General features: G+C 35.8%; 1 protein-coding gene across 2 annotated transcripts in view; it reads right to left on the reverse strand.

The window, feature by feature from the left end:
* LOC134680076 (sphingomyelin phosphodiesterase) overlaps nucleotides 1–21,866 on the reverse strand; it is a 46,297-nt gene that overhangs the window by 15,502 nt on the left and 8,929 nt on the right. For both annotated transcript variants that reach the window (XM_063539104.1, XM_063539105.1), the window contains exons 2-3: nucleotides 4,087–4,185; nucleotides 1,542–2,020 (exon numbers count right to left, since the gene is read on the reverse strand). In XM_063539104.1, the coding sequence (XP_063395174.1) occupies nucleotides 1,542–2,020; nucleotides 4,087–4,159 (552 nt within the window). In that variant the 5' untranslated portion in view covers nucleotides 4,160–4,185. The remainder of the gene's footprint in view (nucleotides 1–1,541; nucleotides 2,021–4,086; nucleotides 4,186–21,866) is intronic.

Below are 21,866 nucleotides of genomic sequence, written 5' to 3' on the forward strand. Positions count from 1 at the left end.
ATAGGGTAAAAGTGGGATAGATGCCCCACTCTTTGAAATTACTTGTTATCTCTTAGTACAAAAAAATTATTTGTAAAACGGGTAGGCACTGTACGAGTAAAAACACCAGAGCACCACTTATAGGTCTGAAAATAATATGCGACCCGTCCTTGCGCAAAACCAATCTAAGATGGATGACACCTCTAGTGATGTGGTATTCCGGTCATGGTAGTGATGTACAGCACCGATAAATGACGGTTCCGTCGTTTAGTACTTAGGTGTATTATCTTCAATTTTATGAAAGGAATAAACATTATCTTTGATACTTCCAGAGTATTGGCGATTATTGCGGACCTCTAAATTTTGGGACAACTATCCCCTATATGGGATAGTTGCCTAATCCATGTAAATTACGTTTAGGATAGATGCCCCGTCGAGAAAGAGGATATTTATTCCGCAAAAACTTTGATCGCACCTAGCCGTCCCATGCAATTGCACAGAGATATGCAACACGGTTAACTTAGTTGTAGTTGCAGTCTGTCGATGGATAAATAAAATAACATTTATTTCATTCGCAAAACTAGAGTAGGTAATTGCAATCGCTATGCGATAAAAACATCACTGCCATGCATATAAGTAATAAACTGTTGACCATAGGAATGAGGAATTTTGTTTTTACAACTTAGTATAACCTAGCAGTAAACATCAAATGGCATTCCGCACAGGAGTAATCTAAGGAACGCCCACTGCGGGTTCAAACCTACAACGTCCTGTTAGAAAGTCGTACATACTCTACATGTGACATATCTTCAAAAATGATATAAACTAATGCGAAATTAACATAAAACCAGAAGACACAAATTAATAATAGAAATGAAACACAAAAAAATAAAAAGCTGTAATCTCTGGGTGCGTGCGACTGAGATTTGAACCCGCGGTCTCTGCTTTGTAAAGCAAACGCCTGTTACTGAGACCACAACGTGCCTTGACAATTGGCTCTAAATTCAGCTTCAGTTACCTTTCGCTATGTGTCATTCGTTTTGACGATTCTGCTAAAAGAAATAATTTGCCCTGCAGTAAGTTGACCGAGAAGGCCCCTGTCAAATGGTTGAAGAGCATAACGTGAGATAGATGTATGTGATGACAAGACTGTACTGCTTTCGATGATTGTCAAAACGCTTTACCTGAAATTAGCATGGCTATTTTTCATTCAATATTCGACCATACTTGTATGCTTTAAACGTCTATTTTCCCATATTGTTCAGATATGTTTGACACGTTGACCGCTTAGATACCAGTGGTTTTTTGACAGCTAAGGTATCAATGACTTGTTGTAAGTGTAGAAATTAATGAATAGCGACTGTTAAGATATATGTGACACGTTGAGCGCTCACAACTAAATAATACCATGAGAGTTAACAACTTTTTGACAGTTTAAACGTTTACCTCTCTTTGAGCACCTGGAGTGTATAGCGACTTCTGCTGCTGACTGTACCTACAACGTTATGTAAGTGCTTGTTTGTGGTTAGATGTTATATTTTGAATAAATAGAAACGTCTTACCCCGAAGAGTCTTGTTATGCCCTCACATACTCTGGCAGACTGTATTTTCAAGGAAACGCAGAACTGATATATTATTTTATTGATTTCCTCATTGCTTTTGCCAGCGCGTATGTAGTGTTGTAGGAGACCTGCGCCCGCTTTACACGCGGTGCACGACACTTTAGACATCACAGAGTGTTCTACTTCATAGTAAACTTGCTTTAAATTAAGCAACTTCAAGGCTTTTTCTACAAAAAGTGGCAAGTTTGAGCTTTTATCGCTGTCCCATAAAAGGCGAGAGTAATTTCTTTTCAGGGCAGCCATGTGCGCAATTAGTTCTGTCTCGTTCGCTGACGGCGGCAGCTTGTGCTCATGGTTGGAAGGCATGAAGAACAGTTCCTGGTTGCGAGGTTCTGTCGTCCAGTTCCAGTTGTCCATTGGGGGCGACCATTTTATTACAGGATTTTTGTTCCATTTTTGATCGAGAAATATTGGATTACCTGAAAGAGAATATGCATTTTGTTACCAAATTTATGCAGTGGTGACATGCATCTGGCGAGTAAGTATATTTATAAAATGTAGGTAGGTATATACATTACAGGGGCCCACATATTACCAGTGCGCCGGACGATATCAGCCTGTCAGTTTTTCGGATATGTCATCTTTTGCGATTACTTAACTAACAGGCTGATATCGTCCGGCGAACTGGTAATCTGTGGGCCTCTTAATTACTACTTAGTTAAGTTGACATTAATTAAAGTCAATGACTTGCAGGCATACTTAAATTAGCCGGTGTAATGTACAACACAGAAACCAGAAAACTATACACAAAAAAGATTAGGTACATAAAAACGAAACAGATGCTTATATTATATAAGAGAGCAGCTATTATAAGTCGACGATTGCAAATGGCAGACGCATTATCAATCTTAAGCCATATCACTAGTGTTGTGATGTGATAGGGGTCATCCATTAATTACATCACACGTTTAGGGGGAGGGAGGGGGTCAAGAAAATGTGACATATTGTGACATGGGGGAGGGGGGTGACACAAAGTTTGTGACGTCACTTTAACTTCATCAGTAACCGAAAATTTATTTAAATTATTTTATGCGCTGTACATTTAAATAACAAGTTTTTAAAACGATAATCGTTTTTATTCATTTACTTTTCTTTCCTAAGCAGTTTTGGGTTATAAAATTACTAATATTTATATCGTCAAAAATATTTTGATAAAATATTAATAATTGGCCTGATGACAAATTTTGAAATCCCTTTTAATATTGTCGGTACACTTGTATTGGTTCTAAAAAACACAATATTTCAGCTATACTCATAAGATTTAACATAAATAATTGCATTTTATTATAGCTAGTTTAAAACTCGCGCGAAAACGCCTCACACGCCATTTGTGACGTCATAAATTATGGTGGTAGACAATGTTTACATACTTACAGTTACGAATTTCCCTTGAATCCGAATGATATTGTTAATTCAGCACCATATATTACGATTAGGGATGATAAATACATTACAAAAATTGTTCACAATATTATATACAAAGACTCTCACACGGTTGCAATTTAAGATGAATTATTAAATACATGTAAATTTTGAGTGAAAATTACCGAACGCCGGTTTTACTTTTTAATTTTTTCTAGTTACGACAGCCAATATGGTAATGATAGTTCCAATCAGCCAAATAATTAAAAAAAGTTTTTTGGTGAAATATATTATTTAGCATTTTATTTATTTAATAACAAATAAACATGTACTTTTCATCGTGTAATAATATTTTCTGGACGTAATAAATGTTTAGTGGCGAAATAACATTTTTTTTGAACCTCCAAACTCTTTGGTGAGGATGTATGGATTACGGTCAATGAGGTTGTCTATGCTGCTCTAAGAAATACGTCATGGATTGATGACGTCACTCCTTATGTCGCTTCTGATTGGTGTTTCAGTCAAAATGGCTGATTGGAGAATTTTACACTTTTATTTTATTGAATATATTAATAATCCTAATGTTTATACTGAGATTGGACCATTTTTTAGAACCATATTAACATATATGTTTCTGTGAAACTATTATTTCCATGATTCTTTGTTACTGTCATCAGGCCAATACTTAGGTACTTACTTAATTCGATTTGGCGATTTCGTAGAAAAAATGTGACGTCACACTAGGGAGGAGGGGTTTGCCAAATGTGACCAAGTGTGACAAGGAGGGGGGGAGGGGTCAAGAAACCTAGAAATTCGTGTGACGTAATTAATGGATGACCCCATATGTGCGTATTCACTTCAACTTTCTCAGTTCGTCCGCCCCTTTGCTGCTTTTCACGTAAGTGGTATGTGTATCAGTGCTATCACCATTTATTTGAACCTACATGTATTTTCCTTTTTATAGTAGGTACCTACAGTCGATGTCAAAGATATGTCTTACCATTGTTTTACATATTTGGTCGCCCTATTACAAAATAGTAGGTACCTAAGCTTAAGGAGCAAAAGTGTAAACATATAATTTAAAGTCGACTGTACATAAATAAATAATTGAACGGTGATTTACCTAATACAAAAGTAATGTAAGCAGAAGTAAGTAGTATCAGCTGCAGCGAAAGCCATCGTATTCTGATAATCATCACTGAAGGTGAAGAAAGAAAGTTATCTGAAACAAAGAAAATATCATTAGTCAGGTAACAATATTATCATTTTACATAAAAGTGACATGATGATGGAGATTATGTTAGTCACGCAAAAATGGCTGCACATAATTAGATGAAATTTGTTACACACATAGCAGGTATAAAATAAAACATGGGATACCTACTATCTATCCCGAAATTTAGTTGAAAAAAACAACACGTACTTATCTACAGGTAAGTAAGTACATAATACTTTATATCTTTGTCATTACAAAGTATGTATAACTAGGTAAGTAGTTTACATTCTAGTATTGTAAATATGTGTACCCGGACATGGCTAACCACCAGCTTATGGTGAATTATGTGTACCTAGTCGGAATCACATCACATTCTGGGTGAGTTTTATTCATAGTGTTTTACAATCTAGAATATGGCCTTAATTATTTACTTCACTCCTCCAGCACGGCTACCACGGGTTGACATTTGCGTTAGCAACTGCATGAACTCGATCGCATTCCCTCTCAATCGCATCAATATATCAGTGGGACTGAAATGGACTGCGATATGCAAATAAGGTGTAATTGCAAGTTAACTTACATACCTTTATAAGATAATCTGTTCGTGTTGGAAGATACATATTGGTATTTTGTTCCATGAGAATTGAGAAAAAAAGACCTTGGTGTAGTAAGACAAATAAAGGCAATCGGCAGTTACGTAGGTATTAGTAGAAGAGCCGGCCGCAAATTTTCTAACCGACTTGATACCACGATGAAATGCACAATGGTTTCCCATAAAAGTGATGCTAAGTCCGAATTCGATAGTCTGCCACGGCGGAACTTGCCGAAAGTACGAAAAAGAAGGCCACTTCCGGTGCGAAAAAAGGGGGCTGATTTAACCCATCTGATACCGAAATAATAGTTATGGCAGCAGTTAGAAATTTACATGTAGACACATAAAAGCGAAGTCTGCCAGTATTTTTTTTGCCGGAAGTGCTTGGCAGACGCTCTCAAAGGTGGCCAGCGGGACCCCTAATTTAACCCATCTGATACCACCATGAAACCAATTCCAGTCGGTAGGTATGAACCCTCATGTCAGGAATATATAAGTCTGCCAAGGCTTTTCCTGCCGAAACACCTTGGCAGACGAGATTATGTAAGCAAGGTCGGCATCGGTTACCCTACACTAACCCATCTGATACCACCATGAAACCAATTCCAGTCGGTAGGTACGAACCCCCATTTTAGGAATATATAAGTCTGCCAAGGTTTTTCCTGCCGAAACACCTTGGCAGACGAGATTATAAACAAGATGACCATCGGTTACCGTACACTAACCCATCTGATACCGCCATGAAACCAATTCCAGTCGGTAGGTATGAACCCTCATTTCAGGAATATATAAGTCTGCCAAGGCTTTTCCTGCCGTAACACCATGGCAGACGAGATTATGTAAGCAAGGTCGGCATCGGTTACCCTACACTAACCCATCTGATACCACCATGAAACCAATTCCAGTTGGTAGGTATGAACCCCCATTTTAGAAATATATAAGTCTGCCAAGGTTTTTCCTGCCGAAACACCTTGGCAGACGAGATTATAAGCAAGATGACCATCGGTTACCGTACAGTAACCCATCTGATACCACCATGAAACCAATTCTAGTCGGTAGGTATGAACCCTCATTTCAGGAATTTATAAGTCTGCCAAGGCCTTTCCTGCCGAAACACCTTGACAGACGAGATTATGTAAGCAGCATCCACATACGAGGGATCCGTATTTTGGGATTATACAGATTACGGACATTATTAATAGCTGTAGGCTTATTTATTACTTTATGCTTATACATATTTGTATATTATTATGTTATTAATAAAATATATTTATAATTTATTAAACCTAAACTTAATACATTGGGAATTCATTACCTGCTTACGGCAGTAGTAGGGATAAGTGGGTCAGTTCTGGCTCACTGAGCCAGGCCAACAGTCCCTCCCCCTTTTTTCCCTTGTTGAGGCCCTGCAACCTTGCCTTGAACCCAAACTAATGTCATTGTAGCTCGAATCTAACCTAATTTATTTTTATTGCTTTTAGAATATTTCAATTATCTACTTTTGCAAAGTTAAATGTTGAAATCTCTATTTCGAAAAATGGAATTTTAATGTGACTTTAACACGTTCACTGCGTTACGGGGGCTTTAAGCCCCGTACGATGTCATCATTCAGTGCGAAGTTAAATTTATTTTAGAAGTTAAAGGGGGAGGGGAGGGTGCACACATTTTACCACTTTGGAAGTGTCTCTCGCGCAAACTATTCAGTTTAGAAATAAATGATATTAGAAACCTCAATATCATAAGCGATAAGACCGCCTGTTGTTACCTCTATTGTCTTTTTAGGGTTCCGTACCCAAAGGGTAAAACGGGACCCTATTGCTAAGACTTCGCTGTCCGTCCGTCCGTCCGTCCGTCTGTCACCAGGCTGTATCTCACGAACCGTGATAGCTAGAGAGTTGAAATTTTCACAGATGATGTATTTCTGTTGCCGCTATAACAACAAATACTAAAAACAGAATAAAATAAAGATTTAAATGGGGCTCCCATACAACAAACGTGATTTTTGACCAAAGTTAAGCAACGTCGGGAGGGGTCAGTACTTGGATGGGTGACCGTTTTTTTTTTTGCTTTTTTTTTGTTTTTTTTTGCATTATGGTACGGAATCCTTCGTGCGCAAGTCCGACTCGCACTTGCCCGGTTTTTTTATGTTATTGTCCATTTATTGTAAACTAAGTGTATGTGAGGCGTGCAATAAAAAGTATTTTTTTTTTTAATTTATTTATCATAAAGTACACAACACTTTTATAAACATTATATTCCTCGCCAAACTGCAATTGCAGTTTGTTGGCGAGATCGCGCTCATCTTCACAGACATACATATTATGCTATGCACTAAATACTAATAGTTAGGGAGGCGAGGTAGCTAAATGGCGTAATTCAACGGCGCCGTCGAGACCTATCAAAATCGAAAGATAAAATAATTTCGAAAAGAAAAGCTCGTATGGCAAAAACCATTTTAGCGGTGGGTTTGGCGTGTACGGTTTTTCAAAAATGTTAAAAAAAACAGTTACTTGGGCATTCTCGAGCGCGTCAGATATTCATACTACGTATGCCCCGAGTGCCTCTGATAACAACGGTATACTAATCTGCCGGTTTGCGTGGTGGGGGTAGGCATATAAAGTAGTCGAAAATGCAAAAAAAAAAAAAATTACTCGAGCGCGTCAGATTTTCGGAAGGGGTGTTAAGTAGGCCCCAAGGAAGCTTCCTTTAAAAAAAAAAACAAATGTATTGTATTGTATTGTATCATTTTTGAAGACCTATCCATAGATACCCCACACGTATGGGTTTAATGAAAAAGACATTTTAAGTTTCAGTTCTAAGTATGGGGGACCCCCAAAATTTATTGTTTTTTTTTCTATTTTTGTGTTGAAATCTTAATGCGGTTCACAGAATACATCTACTTACCAAGTTTGAACAGTTCTTATAGTTTCGGAAAAAAGTGGCTGTGACATACGGACGGACAGACAGACAGACATGACAAATCTATAAGGGTTCCGTTTTTTGCCATTTGGCTACGGAACCCTAAAAAGGAGGTATTAATTCGGTTTTTTAATGTTTGATATCTCCGTCATTTTGGGATCGATTTTGAAAATTATTTTTTTAGTTGAGTTGTAACTTGTAAGTATATACATACAGATTGGTTCCGTCTTTGTCAAAACCCAGTTCTGATGGTGAGATTTATGAGGAATCGAGGGCACTCTTCAAATCTTGTAAGGGTGGTTCACGTTTGTATGGGAAAAATTCAAACTCTAGCTAGAAGAAGCGGCACCCCCTCATTTTGTTACACTTATTATGTTGACAAAATACGCCAAGCATCTTGCAATCTTAACTACAAGGGGGTGCTCAAACACATTGAAATTTTTCAAATTGTATGAAATCAAAAAAATAAATAAGTTACTATTTTTTTTATTTTTATGTAAGTAGTAGTTTTCACATTATTTGAAAGTGTGATTTAAAAGATATTATTTTGTAAGAAAATGTTTTTCTACTTCAAAACTTATACATCACATGTGCAAATAGTGTGAAACCAGATATTTTAAATAAAATTCTGAATCATAATTACTCTTTTTGTTGGGTTTCAAACAACATACAAAATTTCAACGTGGTTAAGCACCACCTTGTATAGTAGTGTTGAGTCGCTCACTCGCGAGGCACCTCATTTGTACCACTCAACTCAAAAAACTCAAAAAACTTCACTCCTCTATTCATTTTACTCATTTACTCGCGCGCATCACAAACACCTCTTGCCACACAAATCATTCACACACTTCTAATTTCAAAAAAACTCTTATCCTTTCAAATTCACTCGCGAACCTCAAAAACTCAACGCTCCTCACAACTTGCAAAAGAGTCCCTGGATGGCACGAGGCGCTAGGTGCTCGCCTGCTCGCCGACATACAAAACTCAAAATGTCTCAAATGAAGAAAAGTTGCTTCTCTGTTGCACTTGTAAATTCCTACGTAAGTGTGACAGGGAGGCAACATGACGAACATGGATCGCGGTACGCACTCTGTATACCAGACAGGCATTTACGAAGCTTGCTTATAAACAGTAATCCTTTAGTGACTAAAATATTATTGAAATATAATACTGTAGCGTACACAATATATGATCATTTCAATAAGTTTCAAGTTTATTAAATAAAAAGTAAGTATAATTTGCATAGGTAAAATAAACATGTAGATGTAAATTATAACGATTTGAATTTGCAATACTTTTTATTAACATTATTTGTAAACGACTTCGGACTGACAAATTATGATTGTGACATATTTTTATTTATTTTGTTCGTTCGTACGTCGTTGTAGCTAATTTTAGTTCTCTAATACCTAATACCTAGTGATAATTCTTATAATTATACCAAAATAACAAAATATGGACATCGTTTTCGCCATTAAATTTACCCGCGGATCTTCCTTGGTGCCTTTTGCATGAAAAAATGAAATGTAAATGTAGCCGGCGGCGTCCGGAGCGAATGGTGCTTTGTTTAATATCATATTGATGATATTACTGTTAAATTATCTGAAGTGGTAAGTTAGTCATTTCTATATAATAATGACTTGTGAAAATATTGAATTTGTTCTCCTTAGTTTGTTAAAAATGTGGTAGTTTTATGGTTATGAAATATATCACTACATATTATGAAACAAAGTCCCCCGCCGCGTCTGTCCGTATGTGTGTTTGTTTGTATGTTCGCGATAAACTCAAAAACTACTGGACGGATTTTCATGCGGTTTTCACCTATCAATAGAGTGATTCTTCAGGAAGGTTTAGGTGTATGTATAATTTGTTAACCCGTGCGAAGCCGGAGCGGGTAGCTCTCGCTAGTGATTATTATACTTAAAACTATATCAAGTAGCAAGGAGGAGGACAAAACAATCTAACAATAAAAAAGAGCTAAATTAGAACAAGTTTCATAAAAGCAGCAAATTAAGTTACTATGTGGGATCTTTCTCCTATAAGTTCTATTCTTACCTTCTACCTCCAGAATTGCACTCCTTAATTATTATTATTTATTAATTTACAAAGGAAGTGATGAATACATAAATATGTATATTTATTAAATATTTTTGCACCGTTGGCCCGTTGGATTAATAGAATAGTCGACGCTAAAAATATGCTAGTACCTCACCTCATTTGAAGTAAGACATTGTAACACCTCATTTTAGAAAATGAGGTACTCATACAAACTCATTTAAAATTGATGTCCTACCCATCACTATTGTATAGTTCGTTTTTTTAGCATTAGAAAGAACTTGCAAGAAGGTAAGCGATCTTAGCATGTCTTAATTGAAAAACGCTTTTCAAAATTCAAAAACTATTACTTATGAAAGCAGACGAATATAAATGATCGTACTAGATTAATAATTGTTACATATTTGCCGTAACTTATTTTTAAAATTGTGTTTTTCAATTAAAAGACACATCAAGATTGTTTACCTAATTTCTAATGCTAAAAAAAAACGAAGTATAGTTAAGAGATAAATTAAGAAACTTATACACCAAGTTTCTTAATTTATCTCAACTATAATCTCAATTTATCAACATAATAAGTGTAACAAAATAAGGGGGTGCCCCTTAGGAAAAAAAAATGTTTTTTGAACCACCCTAACATATAGTGATACTGGTGGATTTTAAACAAACCAAGCATTTACATTCAGAATTGTGACATTTGATGAAGTGAAACTGCTGATGATGATCAGAATGGAACTCTTCAACGACGCATAGCTCATGTTTGGGGATTTGTCCTCTTCGTTATGTTTGTTAAGCACGTTAGATTTTTAAGTCATATTTTCGTGAAGCTCAAGTTCTGATGATGGGATCCATAAGGAATCGAGGGAACTCTACAAATCTTAATGGCATTGTATAGTGACTCTTGTATTTTCATCAGGCAAACAAGGATTTACATTAAGAACAGTGGCATTTGATGAAGTGGTATTGCTGATGGTGATCAGAACGGAACTCCTCGACGACTTGTCTTTTTCTAATTGATTGTTAAGCAAGTTACCCCACTGGCAAAACAAGCAAGATTTTGAATTCGACTTCTACCTGAACCTGGACCCGGACGCAGACCCGGACTCGAGATCGCGAATTCGGACACGGACCCGTTTTCTATTTGGTTGGTGTAAATGGAGTTGGTGAATTTTTTGATTAATTCGGGCGAAAACTGGAAGGTTAGGTATCATAAAATGTTCATGAAGAGAAATTGTAAGAGATGGTATCATTACCAACAACTGTGGAAAATACTGTTTAGTTACTCTTTATTTAAAAATAGCAAAATCAAATTGCATGATTTCATTCGTTTTCTCCACTGTACACAGAATAAGTAATGATATTTATACTAGACAAAAAAAATCAAAATCGCTCTCCTTCTTGATGCGACTGGCAAATCATATTACTTTTTGGAAACCGGGTTTTTTAACCTAATTAGACCCCCGCTGAATCCGATCCGGTTGCTCGATCGAAATCTTGACCGGAAGTGAGATATTTGACATTAAAGGTCCGTTTTTTTCGTTTTCCGTAAATAACTCTTAAACGGTGGTGTATAGCAAAAAATGTTCTATTACATAAGTAATATGCATAAAATTGCCTACAAGAAAGATTCAGTACAATTTTTCGCTAGGATCAATATTAAAAGAGATTTTAACGCGGGAAATTTAATTATAATCACTTCTAAGGTCCCGTTTTTTAGGTTTTCGTAAATAACTCATAAACGGTGGCCAATATCAAAAAATGTTGTTAGACGTTAATAATCTACACAAAATTTTGAACAAAAAAGATTCAGTACACTTTTTGCAGGGATCAATATTTAAAAAGATAATAAAGAGGGAAAATTAATTATACTAAATTCTAAGGTTCCTTGTTTTTATTTTTTCGTTAATAATTTGAAAAGTAAAAATCTTATACATAAATAATAAACGTAAAATTTCCTACAAGAAACATGCAGTACACTTTTCGCTAGGATCAATATTTAAAAAGACAAAGCAGCGGGTAAGTTAATTATACTCAATTTTAAAGTCCCTTTTTAGTTTTTTGTAAATAACTCGTAAACGGTGTCCCATAGCGAAATAGGTTTTGAAGAATAAATTATCTACATAAAATTTCCCCCAAAAAACATCTAGAACACTTTTCTCTAGGATCAATATTTCAAGCGATATTAAAGGAAGAAAGTTAATTACAATCAGTTCACAGGTCACTTTTTTTTAGTTTTTCGTAAATAACTCGTAAACGGTGGCCCGTTGCAAAACAATATTCTACATAAATATTAAACATAAAATTGTCCACAAAAAAGGTTCTGTACACTTTTTCGCTACGATCAATATTTAAAGAGGTATTAAAGGGGGTAAGTTAATTATAATCAATTTCCAGGTTCCTATTTTTAGGTTTACGTCTACAGGGTGACACAGAAGACGTAATACAAAACATGTTTTTCAAACTTACCTACCTAGTGCTAATAATCCAAACTATGTTCCGTGTTGTTTAAATAATAGCAATCGTTGTACCATTGTTTTAATAATTTCCGTTATTTTTGACCCCATTTTTTACTCTAACTACTTTGTGTAGAACAAAAAGGTTGAAACTACTTTGTAGTAAACACTCACCTTGTTTATCATCAAAACTGATAATTTAAAAATAAATGACGCATCGTTGAAGTTACTTGTCATAACAAGAAAATATTGATTAATCAGTTTCATTTGGCGATTGGAAAAATTTAGAGATTGGTTAAGTAATAATGCCACCTCCTTATCCATTCACAAACATTCAACGATTACGTATGGTAGAATTTTATTTTACGTCGCGGAGTACGGTGCAGACGCAAGCTCTTTTTCACGAACTCTACCCAGAGTGTCCGATCCCCACACGGCAATTGATAAACGACTGTCTGCAAAATTTGAGGGACTATGGGCAATTCGGAGTTCCAATTCATGCCCAAGGCAGAGGCCGGCAACCAAGATACACAGAACAGTTTCGAACACGAGTACTTAGGTATTTTATCCGCAATCCTGAAGCAAGCACCCGAGAAGCAGCGGCACGATTCGGAACAACCCAAGTTTTTATTTGGAGACTATTACAATAGGAAAAAATTTTCGCGCCTTTTTCATTTTCAACGGGTGCAAGATTTTGTTCTAGCCGATTATCCCAAAAGAACACGGTTTTGTAGGTGGCTGTTGCAAAACCTGAATCATAACATTTTGTGGTCAGACGAAGCTACATTTACAAGAATAGGTTTATTTAATACACACAATGAACATTGGTGGAGCGATGTCAATCCGCATGTGACACGAAGAGATTCCTTTCAAACCAGATTCTCGCTTAATGTTTGGGCGGGTATCCTCAATAATTATGTAATAGGACCTTATTTTATTGAAGGTAACCTTAACGGAGAAAAATACGAAGACTTTTTGAGAAACGTTTTGCCAATGCTGATACAACACATACCAGAGGAAAATGTTCAAAATCTGTACTATCAACAAGACGGAGCTCCAGCTCATTTTTCTCTGCGGGTTCGAAGGTACCTTGACCAAGAGTTCCCCAGGCGTTGGATAGGGCGTAACGGTCCTGTAGAATGGCCACCTCGTAGTCCAGATCTAACGCCGCTGGATTTTTTTTTGTGGGGCGAAGTTAAAAGGCAAGTTTATAAACGCCAATCAAATACGGTCGCAGAACTCCGCCAAAAAATTGTACAAGCATTTGAAGTCGTAAAAGCCAACGAATTTGTACTTGGAAGAGTTCAGAGGAACATCCGACGTCGTGCAGAGCTTTTCGTTGTGGAAGGCGGTGATCATTTTGAGCACCTGTTGAAATACGTTTAAATTTTAATAAAATACTGCATGCTTGTAAATAAATGATTTGATTTGATTTGTTTTATCAAATGTTTCACTTGTGTATTGATATCAGAAATTACTACTTGCGACTGACTAATTGACACACAGATTACGTTAGATAATGTGACAAGTACCTAAGTGTAACTAACATCTCCTCCTTCCTCGCGTTATCCCGGCATTTCGCCACGGCTCATGAGAGCCTGGGGTCCGCTTGACAACTAATCCCATGATATGACGTAGGCACTAGTTTTTACGAAAGCGGCTGCCATCTGACCGTCCAACCCAGAGGGTAAACTAGGCCTTATTGAGATTAGTCCGGTTTCCTCACGATATTTTCCTTCACCGAAAAGCGTCTGGTAAATATCAAATGATATTTCGTACATAAGTTCCGAAAAACTCATTGGTACGAGCCGGGGTTTGAACCCGCGACCTCCAGATTGCAAGTCGCACGCTCTCACCGCTAGGCCACCAGCGCTTTTACACAACTAACATGACGTATGACGTCACCAAACGTCCATAGGGTGACCAAACTTACAGGAAATTATTAAATTATTTTGTTAGTAAATTAGCAAAAGTTATTTAGATGAATTTTAATTAATGATGTAGTGAATAATGTTCGTTGTCATTAACCGAACCATAATTAGTTATTTTGTATTACGTCTTATGTGTCACCCTGTATATAGGTAAAGAACTATTTTATTTTAATTTTATTTTCAAAATTTAGACCCAGTAGTTTCGGAGATAAAGGGGGGGGGGGTGGTATTTTTTTGTATTTTAATGTTTTATTTTGGGGAAGGGGGCTTTATCTCCGATACTACTGGGTCTAAAATTTTGAAAAGATATACAGAATAGAATCTATAGATGACAGGAAAACCTATTTGAATTATGCAGTCAAGCGCGAGTCGGACATTACTTAGTTTTTGAACCGATCCCTACAGGTTTTTTTAAAGGCAATTCACTCGCGTTTAACATATATAAAATACACTGTTAAAAATTGGGTAATGTACGGAACCCTTGCAACGCGAGTCCGACTGGCGCTTGGCCGGTTTTTATTCATTTTGAGGTACGGAACCCTAAAAAGAGAAAAGTGTTCCATATGTCTTTCGTAGAAAATTTTATATCGATTATTTATTTACAAGAACATTAAGAACTTATTTTGCTATGAGCCTTATTTTACGAGTCATTTGCGAAATCCTAAAAATAGGGACGTGGAAATTGATTATAATTAACTTACCCCCTTTAATACCTCTTTAAATATTGATCGTAGCGAAAAAGTGTACAGAACCTTTTTTGTGGACACTTTTATGTTTAATATTTATGTAGAATATTGTTTTGCAACGGGCTACCGTTTACGAGTTATTTACGAAAAACTAAAAAAAAGTGACCTGTGAACTGATTGTAATTAACTTTCTTCCTTTAATATCGCTTGAAATATTGATCCTAGAGAAAAGTGTTCTAGATGTTTTTTGGAGGAAATTTTATGTAGATAATTTACTCTTAAAAACCTATTTCGCTATGGGACACCGTTTACGAGTTATTTACAAAAAACTAAAAATAAAACTTTAAAATTGATTATAATTAACTTACCCGCTGCTTTGTCTTTTTAAATATTGATCCTAGCGAAAAATGTTCTGCATGTTTCTTGTAGGAAATTTTACGTTTATTATTTATGTATAAGATTTTTGTTTTGCTATGAGTCATACTTTTCAAATTATTAACGAAAAAATAAAAACAAGGAACCTTAGAATTTATTATAATTAACTTTCCCTCTTTATTATCTTTTTAAATATTGATCCCTGCGAAAAGTATACTGAATCTTTTTTGTTAAAAATTTTGTGTAGATTATTAACGTCTAACAACATTTTTTGATATTGGCCACCGTTTATGAGTTATTTACGAAAACCTAAAAAACGGGACCTTAGAAGTGATTATAATTAAATTTCCCGCGTTAAAATCTCTTTGAATATAGATCCTAGCGAAAAATTGTACTGAATCTTTCTTGTAGGCAATTTTATGCAGAATACTTATGTAATAGAACATTTTTTGCTATGTGCCACCGTTTAAGAGTTATTTACGAAAAACGAAAAAAAGGGACCTTTAATGTCAAATATCTCACTTCCGGTCAAGATTTCGATCGAGCAACCGGCAAATTCGGATTCAGCGGGGCTAATTAGGTTAAAAAATCCGGTTGCCAAAAAGTTATATGCTTTGCCAGTCGAAATCGATTTTATGAAAAATATGACCAGTCTAATTACTATATATGTTCAGAATATTATTTGAATAAACTTAGGATAGGATACTTAGGATAGGAAATAAAATGTGTGTTTTTATATCTTTAAACCCAATTACTAAGTAGACTGCACATACATTAAAGTCACATTAAAATTCCATTTTGCGAAATAGAGATTTCAACCTTTAACTTTGCAAAAGTAGATAATTGAAATATTCTAAAAGCAATAAAAATAGTTTAGGTTAGATTCGAGCTACAATGACATTAGTTTGGGTTCAAGGCAAGGTTGCAGGGCCTCAACAAGGGAAAAAAGGGGGAGGGACTGTTGGCCTGGCTCAGTGAGCCAGAACTGACCCACTTATCCCTACTACTGCCGTAAGCAGGTAATGAATTCCCAATGTATTAAGTTTAGGTTTAATAAATTATAAATATATTTTATTAATTACATAATAATATACAAATATGTATAAGCATAAAGTAATAAATAAGCCTACAGCTATTAATAATGTCCGTAATCTGTATAATCCCAAAATACGGATCCCTCGTATGTGGATACTGCTTACATAATCTCGTCTGTCAAGGTGTTTCGGCAGGAAAGGCCTTGGCAGACTTATAAATTCCTGAAATGAGGGTTCATACCTACCGACTGGAATTGGTTTCATGGCGGTATCAGATGGGTTAGTGTACGGTAACCGATGGTCATCTTGTTTATAATCTCGTCTGCCAAGGTGTTTCGGCAGGAAAAACCTTGGCAGACTTATATATTCCTAAAATGGGGGTTCGTACCTACCGACTGGAATTGGTTTCATGGTGGTATCAGATGGGTTAGTGTAGGGTAACCGATGCCGACCTTGCTTACATAATCTCGTCTGCCAAGGTGTTTCGGCAGGAAAAGCCTTGGCAGACTTATATATTCCTGACATGAGGGTTCATACCTACCGACTGGAATTGGTTTCATGGTGGTATCAGATGGGTTAAATTAGGGGTCCCGCTGGCCACCTTTGAGAGCGTCTGCCAAGCACTTCCGGCAAAAAAAATACTGGCAGACTTCGCTTTTATGTGTCTACATGTAAATTTCTAACTGCTGCCATAACTATTATTTCGGTATCAGATGGGTTAAATCAGCCCCCTTTTTTCGCACCGGAAGTGGCCTTCTTTTTCGTACTTTCGGCAAGTTCCGCCGTGGCAGACTATCGAATTCGGACTTAGCATCACTTTTATGGGAAACCATTGTGCATTTCATCGTGGTATCAAGTCGGTTAGAAAATTTGCGGCCGGCTCTTCTACTATATCCAAATTGAAATGTTAAATGAGTAGGACGTAACGATACCGATACGAATCTTAAATTCGCTCTCAAAATACTTAAAGGGGCCCACTGATTAACAGTCCGCCGGACGGTATCGGCCTGTCAGTTGTTCGGAACTGTCAAAATTTTGTTCTAACTGACAGGCCGATTCCGTCCGGCGGACTGTTAATCAGTGGGCCCCCTAAGTCTAGATAACACAAATCACGCAATTTAAAAAGTAGGTAGACAAACGGGTTTCAGTATTCTAAAGTTTCATACAACTTTCGTATTCGATTCGACTGTACTCAAAACTTTCTTCCCGCCTGCCGTGAAACTCGTAAAAAAATCTCTACTTTATTTGGGTGAGTTCATAATTGTCGTAAAATCAATCATTTTTGTAATAGACTGACATTTATGAATAAATCCATAAATACTTGAAAAGAAATAACATTAGTAATAGTACTATAAAATAATTCGGTAGTAAAAGTCATTCTACTTTCGGAAAATGTAGTGAAAGTGGGACAACGGACGATCAATGACCTATTAAAAGAGGCTTTACATAAATTTAAAGCAATCATTGTTGTATTACCTACGCAATAAAAGTTGAAGAACTCGGGACCCATATTTCCGGTAAGCTTTTATACGACTGTGGGCACGCGCGTCGTAAACATGGCTTATGTAATTTGAGTCATAGCTCGTCTCATATTACATTACTCGACCCACTTTTCTCCTTTAAAATGTGTGCTATATAAACTCAAATATTGTCACCTACTGTTTAATATACATATCTACATATGATGGACAAAACCTACACCTGTAGGACGCAGAATGGGTACAATTCGATTCTGGACAATTATTAATATTTAAATTTTTAAATATGTAATTTAAAAAATCGGTTGAAGCTTACTGCACAACGTATTGTACGCGTAGATTTTTATGTCGTGCGCTTGGTTTTAGGTATATGCATACTATTATTATATAATGTATAATAACAGTTTTAATTCCGCAATCTATGATATTTTATATGTAGATGTGTTATACACGTTCCAAAATTGAAGCACTCACCTCGTGTCATGTGTACGAGTTTGTCTCAGTCTGCCTGACGCAAGCGCGAAGGTGTACACCGGTTAATACTTTTCCACAAATAACGTGTTTAAGCAACAAAATGCCGACCTGCGTTATGTTGAAATGCTCAAATTATCCGCGGAAGCGCAAAAAAATTGACGGCGTCACATATCATTGGTAAGTAAAAGCTGAAATAACCCGTTTTTCTTCGGTTTAATCTTGAATTAAATAAACCCAGCCGCCATTTTCGCCGGCTGACAGAACGAGATAAGTTTATGTTCTCATCAGCGAGAATGACAAGGACGCACCAACTGCGTACATAGATTATCATAGCAGACGCGTCATGGTAAGTTGCATTCATTGTTTGGTGCTTGTCGTACAAATAAAAGAAATATACTTAAATTTCAACTTTAATATTGAAGTTTTTTACTTGAACGCATTTTTTCTTGTATTTAAGTACAACAATTGGCAAATTAAAGATTATTATTGGCCATATTATTGTCCGGGTCGCGTCAATTAAGTAAATAGGTATATTGCTGTTTATACAAAGATTACTACAAAATTAGTATTTATTGTCAGGCATTTCATTTTCTCACACAGTAACAATTATTAATAACATAAAATTGTTAGTAAAATAAAGGATTTTGTTGTTATTGAGTTTGCTTTTTGTCAAAATGTTTCAATAGTATAAGAAAAATGATGAATAAAGAGTATAATATAATATCTTTTATTTACATAACTAAATATGAAAACTTTTTACTTCGGTAGCGAGTATATTACTACATAAAACTGCATTAAAATGATTTGCACCTTCTGTCAAACATCTTAGTCTTTGATATTTATTTTTCGTAATAAGTTTTACGCTTCGCGCCATATTCACTGTTTGCCGTCATGTTATGGTGGTATCACTGATTTACCAAATTCACGCGCAAGTGACAAACACTAGCCGTCTCTTTTTTACTTAGGTATTATTTTAATTGTGCCGTCTCTTTTACGCATTTGCGTATGAAGTTGTAAACAAATTGTAACTAATGCTGCCGTGTCGTTGGCAGCATTGGTGGGCATCATTTTTTTCGCTTGATATGTTAGTGTATGGCTTATCTACATATAAAATATCATAGTCCGCAATGGGAAAATCTGATAGCCAAAGTGAATGGGCGCATATCGCTTTACGGTTGCAGCGACGGTGGACCAGTGTTGGTTCTGCGGATGCGGGCCGCCTTTTCAACGCAGTCGGTACACATATTATATGCTATTTGAAAAAAAAAGGAAAACAATGTGTGATTTACTGTACCTGTATGAGTCAGCGGATTTTACAGACTGTACGCGGACGTGGGGGTCGGCACTTTCTCCGCGCTTCATTGACTCGCTTCAAAGAAAGTGACGGTTGTATCGCACATTTGCACGCGGTGACTCTGCTTATTGACACATTGTTACCGTGGTAAAATAATCCGATGCAAGCAGTCAGTCGTAAACTCTTCATCCTTATCCAACATGTAACGGCAACGGTAACGCGCGCGCCTAGGGCGATGTAGCGGCGTATCGGTATTATTTGCTACGCCTTGGTTACCATGCCATAAAAATCAGTTTCATTGGTCAATCGTGAAAACGCGACCGATAAATATATTTTAATATGCCTTACCAACTTTATTTGAGAGCCTAAAGGTTAGGTTTTAATAATCTTTGTTGATGTTGGTATTTTGTATATTTTCCCTAAATCCCTATGCACACGCACCAATAAACGTGTTTAAATGTTAAAATCATCCATCAATTATCTTTCAATCTAATTATAAGGTGAGGGCCGTGCTCGCACATATTATAATTGTTTCAAATATGTACGTGCAAATGACCGCGTAAAAAACAATATGATTATATTCTGAAATGTAAAATTTTATTTCAATATTTACATCGTAAATGTATTGTAATGTAATAATAATTACCGCACAGTTAAGTACCTAGGTAGGTACACAAGAAAAAATTAACTCTACACCATGTCAAAACTATTGATATGGTACCGTCAAGTGTATAAATGGACGGTGTTAAGCAAAAATGTGTCAACCCACAAAAATTTTGCATTAAGATGTCAACTCAAAAAACTGACGCATAAAGTTGACATTTTATTGAAAAATTAATTTGGGTTGACACATTTTTGCTTAACACCATCCAAATATGGGTGCATATAACTTACCTACTCAAAAATATGTCGCATATATAGTTCTTAATTCACCGACATAGGAATAATTAAACATCTAATCTGAACAATTTAAATTACTTCTAAGTATGTACTTTGAAGTAATTATAGTTAAACTGAGAATTATTTGATGCTGGTAACTATAATAATAGTTACCTACTTGTTTTTATTTGAACGCCACATTATACTCCCCCTGTAGCTTTACTTGACGCTTTATTGCTTCCTTTTTGTGGCTAGCTGTGAAACTTTTCGTACAACTATAAGGATAAGAATATAAGGAAGAGTATAACAAATAACGGTAAGTACCTATATCTTCTATAGGGGTCGATATTATTATGTATTCGTAAATAATTACCTAATATGTACTAAATGAGCTTATGACTAGAATAACTTCATTACGTCCAAAAAAGCTACTAAATTCATAATTTATCATAATTACTTTCCGCAGCCCGTTCGACCCGGATCCGGACATGGCGCTTTCCAAAAGAAAAAGTTACGTGAGTCATTTTAAGGAAAACCCATATAAATTATATAACGAGTGCGAATATTTTAAGAAATTCCCGTGGATCCATTCATTTTCGTCAGATAGGTGTCAGAAACTTATTTTTTAATAATACAGCTTCATGATAACTTTTCATCTTTATTAAAGACAATACCTATAGTTCGTTTTTTTTAGCATTAGAAAGAACTTCGCAGAAGTAAGCTTGTGGTTCCAAATTCGGCACTTTTAGCGGTAATAATTTGAAGTAAATTATATGTATTGACCATGCTACATTAGATAATTCAATAATTATTAACAATTAAAGAGCCTGATAAAAACTGCACGCTTGCTTCTGTGGAGTTCTTTCTAATGCTAAAAAAAACGAACTATAGGTACCTAAATATTTATTCCAACACTTTACTTCATTCATATATAGGTACATAATACATATATGAACCTAAAAACAGAAGTTTTAAGGTAGGTAGGTATCCTATGTTTTATTTAATAGGTATTCTAAATTATATTTTGATTTGTAAGAAAGATCATACTTACCTGTATTCATTTCATTAGTATTTTAGGGTGATTCATTAAAACTATTACCGTTTTGCAGATATGGAAGAGAAACCTAATTACTAGGACACGTTTCTTTCTCGAAGAAACTAAAGACATCAACGCACATTTGGACAAAATGATCAAAAATTGGGAATTGACACCTATTATTAAATGATTACCAGGTACGTATAATATAACCGATCTCTATACAGTTGTTAACAGTTGTTAATGATGACTCTGGGACCTATTCGACTTGTCGGAGTGTGCGGTCGTGACGTATGGCGCCCAACACAAGTCCATTTTACAAGCTTTTTTCATAAAAATACGAAATGAAGTTGACTTATGATGATAATCGCAATAAGCCATATATAGTATAAGTATTTGTTCTGCGGATATGATATAAGGACCACAAAGTATATATATTATTGTAATAAAGTTGATTTTGGTATCACTCGTTAGAAGATTT

The sequence above is a fragment of the Cydia fagiglandana genome, chromosome 3, assembly GCF_963556715.1.
Source record: "Cydia fagiglandana chromosome 3, ilCydFagi1.1, whole genome shotgun sequence".
In the NCBI taxonomy this organism is placed as follows: domain Eukaryota; kingdom Metazoa; phylum Arthropoda; class Insecta; order Lepidoptera; family Tortricidae; genus Cydia; species Cydia fagiglandana.